The sequence below is a fragment of the Gorilla gorilla genome, chromosome 15, assembly GCF_029281585.2.
Source record: "Gorilla gorilla gorilla isolate KB3781 chromosome 15, NHGRI_mGorGor1-v2.1_pri, whole genome shotgun sequence".
In the NCBI taxonomy this organism is placed as follows: Eukaryota; Metazoa; Chordata; class Mammalia; order Primates; family Hominidae; genus Gorilla; species Gorilla gorilla.
This window is the reverse complement of record NC_073239.2, coordinates 108,664,881-108,670,880: the sequence shown is the minus strand read 5'-3', so window position 1 is coordinate 108,670,880 and position 6,000 is coordinate 108,664,881. Positions and strand designations below refer to the sequence as shown.

The following is a 6,000-nucleotide window of genomic DNA, read 5'->3' as shown; positions in this document are numbered from 1 at the left end:
TTTGCTTGTCTTGTTTACCTGTCAATAAGGCCTTCTCTATTTTTTTTAAGTCCCAGTCTTCCTTAAAGACCCAGTTATGAAGCTCCTCCCCTTTGAGAGATTGCCTCCTTTTAAACCTTATTATATGCAGTTAGCATGAGCTTTTAGCATTTATGTTTTTCCCCAGGCATTCAATGATCATATGATAATTGAAGTATTTTATAGATAATCATGTGTAGGTTTCTGATCCTTCCTAGATGAATGCTATATTAAAGATGGAAGGTTTGGAGAACCTCCACCTCTCATCGGTTTTTAAAGAAAATGGCCTGTGGTGCTCTGAAAGAGGCAGTTAGTTGGAAATTCCAACTGCCTGTCCTTTAGATTTTCTAAGCATGCCTCTGTACTTGGTAGCTGCTGATTGGCTGTTACCAAAGGTGACTAGAGTGCTAAGCCAGTCAACAGGGAAAACTCGGCTCCTGACTTCGGGTCTTTCTTCTCAGTCTATACAGAAGAAAACTTCGAAAAAATATAAAAAAGAAAAACACAACTAGTTGGGCATCTCCTAAAGAGGTAATTACAGTAAAAAATATTAAAATAAGGACCCTGCTGGAGTATGAATTTATAGTGTGATCACTATTCCATAATAATGGAGTAACTATAAATGAACCAACTGGGGGAGGAGATAGCTTCCTTCAATGGGGCAATTCCCAATGTTTATTTGGTGCCAGAGAAGAGAAAATGCCCAGATACATGACTTGTATCCAGTAATTATGTAAAACTTATAATAATTACAAAGGAATGATAACTGGGGGTAATTTAACTGCTAAGTAGGTCAGTAGGGGAGTGTGATGAGGAAAAAGAAGTTGCTGCAGTGTATGGAGATATGGAATTCAGAGGTAATACTTGTCAAGTGCTTATTCTGTATAGAATATGTTAGATGTTTTAAGGTATTTTTCATTTAATTCTCACAACAACACTGTGAAGTGCCTGTTATCCCCATTTTACTGAATAGAATATGAACTCCAAGAAGTTAAATAGCTTGCTAAAAATCAAATATTTCGATGGACAGACTTCATCTTAGGCTAAAGTCTATGTTTTTACTCTAACCATGAGCTGAAAGTTGGAAGAAGATAGTATCAAATAAGGAAAAGTTGTAATATTGAAGGAAAAATAAGAAGAATGAGACTGGAACTATGCCCCAAAGAATTAAAGAAACCAGTAGGTAGCAGAAATTCTTGAGCTTGCAGGATGGCAGATAAGAAAGCTTGCAGAACAAGCTTGCTGACATTAAAACCAGAATTTCCACCACGTGCTTCATACTAACGCTCTCGAGTTTGCACAGGTGACCCATGAAGAGGCATAAAGCTTCTAATAATGGTGTTGTATCATTTAATTTGAATGTTTAGCAAAGTGATATAAGATTTTTCTGGTAAAGGGACTATTTTCAGAGTTTAACTGTGATAATGTCTCCACTTAACGTTAAATTCGTTCTTACACCAAAAATATACTTGAGCATTGCACCATGCTGACAGAATTTTAATCTACCATTTGTTTCCTCTTACCTTGTGAAAACAAGTTGTTTTCTCAGATGATTTTTTAAAATGCACTAAAAACCTTCAGTTCTCCCCTGTTAATGTGATAAGAATGAATTCAAAAAAATCAAACTGTTTGAGCTTTCTATTGTCAATTAAATGTATTTAATAAGCAAGTCAGTTTTGATGAAGGAAAAACACCAGTTACATTTAATTTACTCAGCAGTTGTCAGGAACTGCACAAAGTTCTGAGATTTTATTCCACTTACAGTTGGCAAATTAGCATGTTCCTGTTTTCTTGGATGCTGGCAAAAGACACAAGACTCCTAGGTCAGAGACAAAGGACTTTATTACTAATAGCAAAAGCAGTAGCCAGAGTGTCCACAGGTTGCTCACTCCAGTACCTCCTGTCCCCCAAGTTCCTTAGAGGTGAAATTCATCATGGATGCTGTGTTAGTTTTCTAGGGCTGCCATAACAAAGGGCCATACACTGGGTGGCTTAAACAACATAAATTTATTTTCTCACAGTTCTGGAGGCTAGAAATCTGAGATCAAGGTGTCTGTAGGGTTAATTCCTTCTGAGGGCCATGAGGGAGGAACTGTTCATGCGTCTCTCCTGAGTTTATAGGTGGCTGTCTTCTTCCTGTGTCTTCCCTTCATCTTCCCTCTGAATGTCTTCCCTGTGTGTCTTCACTTCACCCTCCCTATGTCCAAATTTCCTCTTCTCTGAGGACACCAGTCCTATTGGATGAGGGCCCACCCTAATGACTTCATTTTCACTTCATCACCTGTTTAAAAATCCTATCTCCAAACATGATTGCCTTCTGAGGTAAGGGTGGTTAGGATTTCAACTTCAGAATTTTGGGGGTAGAAAATTGAGCCCATAATGGATGCTTATACACATAGTGGAGTGCATTACAGGAGAGGTACAGTGAGATTAGGCAATTCACCATGGAAACAAGCCTGCTGTTGTCCGGGGTGCCTTACCTCATCCCTCAAGGCTGGTGGCTACAAAACACAAGCCTGAGATGAACACCATCCAGGGCCTTGCATTCTTGGCACACTCAACGAGAATGTGCAGGGAAACTCAGGACCATGTGAATTGTCTTCCCCAAAAGCAACGTTGTCAAAATATTAGATTAAGTTACAGCTGTATCATCCTCAGAGTCTTCATCAATTCAGGCTCTGTTTTACATAGCTGTGTAACTGATCTCACCTCTCTAAAAGTTACCTACTGAAGGAAAACCTGAGCCACATCTCTTTTTCTAGTTTGTAATAATTATACCTATAAATTTACCTTTAATACCAAGTAGGGAGTAAATTTAGAGTTTAGGCAACTGTTGTGTTGTCTGCTTTTGTCACACAGTGTGAAATATTAAGAATATTGAGATTATTTCTTTACTACTTTGTAGTTGTTTATAGCAAAAGGAATTCAAAAATATGTTCAGAAATTGAGTGAAAATCTTATTTATTCCAACAGATGGAATCGCCACTTATATATGTTTCAGTTTTGCTTTTGAACATATTTGAATTTTCATCAGGAATAGTATATAATAAAGGTAAGTTTCAGACCATCTTACTCTCTATTTTCTTCTCAGGAGTTCTTATTTGTGTCTCTTCCTTATTTACAGTAAAAAATTTTTCTTTTAGTATTTCTTCTTTATCTTATCTTCCAATTGTTTCCCAATATTGTCAATTATACTCTGGTCTAGAGGCTTCTAATATCCCGAGTACCTGGGATTACAGGTGCCCACCACCACGCCTGGATAATTTTTGTATTTTTAGTAGAGATGGGGTTTCACCCGTCTTGGCCAGGCTGGTCTTGAACTCCTGACCTCGTGATTCACCTGCCTCAGCCTCCCAAAGTGCTGAGATTACAGGCATGAGCCACCACACCTGGCCGATGGCATGAGATTTTATCACACTACTCAGAACAGTGCACAATGTAAAACTTACAAATTGCTTATTTCTGAAAGTTTCCACTTTATGTTTTTAGACTATGGTTGGCTACAGGTAACTGAAACTGTGGAAAGTGAGATCACAGAAAAAGGGGGACTGTTGTGGTTGTATAACTGTGAATAGGGCAATGAATGAATTTCATAAATGGCATTTTTTTCTGTACGTTTGTCCCACAGTGGATTTTTATTGTAGTCAGAGCAGGCATTCCATTGGTGGTTACACTTGTGTGGTTTCCCTTTATATCATGATTCTTGTTGAAGAAGTCACATGCTGTTGAAAGTATAACTTCTCTGGCACATCTTTCCTTTAGAAGCTTGCAAAAGAGTAATTTTCTGTGTTTTATTATTATAACAGAATCTAGCAAACTCTATAATCTGAGAATTTCTAGGCAAAGCGGTCCGTGGAGGGAAAGTTAGAAAAGTTGGAAATTGTTTCTCTGTCTCTCCTCACAGTATCTCTGCCTCTGTTTTTACCACCCAAGCCCAGAAGATCCTGTTGATATGAGTACATAATTCACAAAATGATACCAAAGTGCAGAGGACAAATCAATTAGTTGCAATGAGACAAGTGTTAGAAAAAACTCTTTGGCCAGGTGCAGTGGCTCACACCTGTAATCCCAGCACTTTGGGGGGCTGAGGCAGGAGGATACCTTGAGCCCAGGAGTTGGAGACCAGCCTGGGCAACATGGCAAAACCTCTTCTCTATAAAAAATACAAAATTTAGCCAGGTGTGATGGTGCTCACCTGCAGTCCCAGCTACTCAGGAGGCTGAGGTGGGAGGATCACTTGAGCCCCAGGAGGCAGAAGTTGCAGTGAGCCAAGATCACTCCACTACACTCCAGCCTGGGTGACAGAGCAACACCCTATATCAAACAAACAAAAACAATTTCTATTTGAACTGGATCTTAAAATGTATTAAAATTTGAGGCAGAAAATGAAGTAGAGAGAAGCCCATGCATTTCAGAGGTGATAGACAAGGTTGTCTGCAGGGGAGACTGAAAAAATGGGCTTAACTATTGAAAGAGTGTCTAGCAGGATAAAGAGAGGATGTCCCTTAGAGAAACAACTCGTTTCCAGTCTGGCCCACTGTTGTTAGTTATATGACGTTTGAGCTTGATTTCCTCTTCTTTAAAGAGGAGACAGTAATATATGTGGCACAAAGTATTGTGGGAATTTCATAAAATAACATCTAAATCCAGCTCAACCCATTTGAGCCTTAATGGCTCAGAGTATGTTATTCAAAGGAGTTAGTATCCTTCTGTTTAGTGTCTCACCATTTAAGAAGTTTAATTCATGAGGTAAGGGTGTGTCAGTGAAGATTTTTAAACAGAGAAGTGATTTGGACTTCACAATCAAATTATAGCTTTAAAAAATCGGTCTGATAGCATTGTCAAGTATGGACAAAGTGACTGCATAAGTTGAAAGTACTTTGAAAACTGTTTAACATTATAACCTCCAGAAATATTTGTATATTTTGCATATTTGTGATATTTGTAAAGATATGTTTTCTTATAGAATTTCAAGAATAGCATTGAAATCATTACATTATACAAACAGAATGAGTAACGTTCAATTATAAATTAAAGTTATTTTTGCCTCCTATTTAAATCCAATCTTTGGCATGGTTCTTCCTCTGTCACTGGATGAATATTTGGGCCAGAACCAAGATTTTTTTGGTTACAATTGGATGATTCACACAGTTCTCCTAGAACAATAAACTCTGGGGAATATGAGGGACAGGAGAAATGGATCAGGGAGGGCACTGTGCTCACTACCTGGGAGACAGATTCATTTGTACTCCAAAACTTAGCATACAAAATATACTTTTGTAACAAACCTGCACATGTTCCCCTTGAGCCAAAAATCAGTTCTCCGAGCATTTGAAATTTTAAAACACTTTTGCATTGTAATTGTTGTAATTAAGATATCCAAGCCCATGTACAAGTCAAATTTAACTCTTATTTTATAATTGAAGCTTCTTCCCTGTTTTCTATCTGGGCCTGTGCTGGTGGGAAGCCTATAGGTGAGGAAGAAAGGCTAAGGTCAACTTTTCCTTCTCTCCACTTAGTGTTTAGATTCCTTTTCATTGTCTCATCAACTTTAGGTTTTGACCCTTCCTGCTCCAGCGTTGTAGAAAGGGAGGGAGAAGTGGGAGGGAAAGCACAGTTCTGCCCTAGCTGGTTCTGAGGGGACCATCTGACATTTGCACTTTCAAGTTCCAGCAGATGTGTAAAGCTGACCCTTGATCTCTGGGCACTTGAATGAGTCCTTCATAGCTCCTTCCCCTCCCTCACATTACCGGGAATCTCTCATCTGCAGTTCTTCTAACAAAGGCAAAAACTTCTTCATTCCCACTGGTCACTTATTTCTTTATCTATGCCTTCAAACTCTTTTTGCTAAGAGCCATTTGCCGCTCAGAGAGACCTTTGAGGACAGGAACCTAGATGACCCTAAGCTAGTTCTTTTTCACCAGTGACCTATATCTGGACCACAGGAAACATTCATCCATCTTTTGCTCCAGTAAATTTTGG

General features: G+C 38.7%; 1 protein-coding gene across 1 annotated transcript in view; it reads left to right on the top strand.

Annotated features, from left to right (window-relative positions):
* Positions 1 to 392: 392 nt before the first annotated feature.
* Positions 393 to 6,000, top strand: part of CATSPERB (cation channel sperm associated auxiliary subunit beta) — a 152,255-nt gene continuing 146,647 nt past the window's right edge. The window contains exons 1-2 of the mRNA XM_004055597.5: positions 393 to 549; positions 2,992 to 3,070. Of these exons, the coding sequence (XP_004055645.2) occupies positions 2,992 to 3,070 (79 nt within the window). The 5' untranslated portion in view covers positions 393 to 549. The remainder of the gene's footprint in view (positions 550 to 2,991; positions 3,071 to 6,000) is intronic.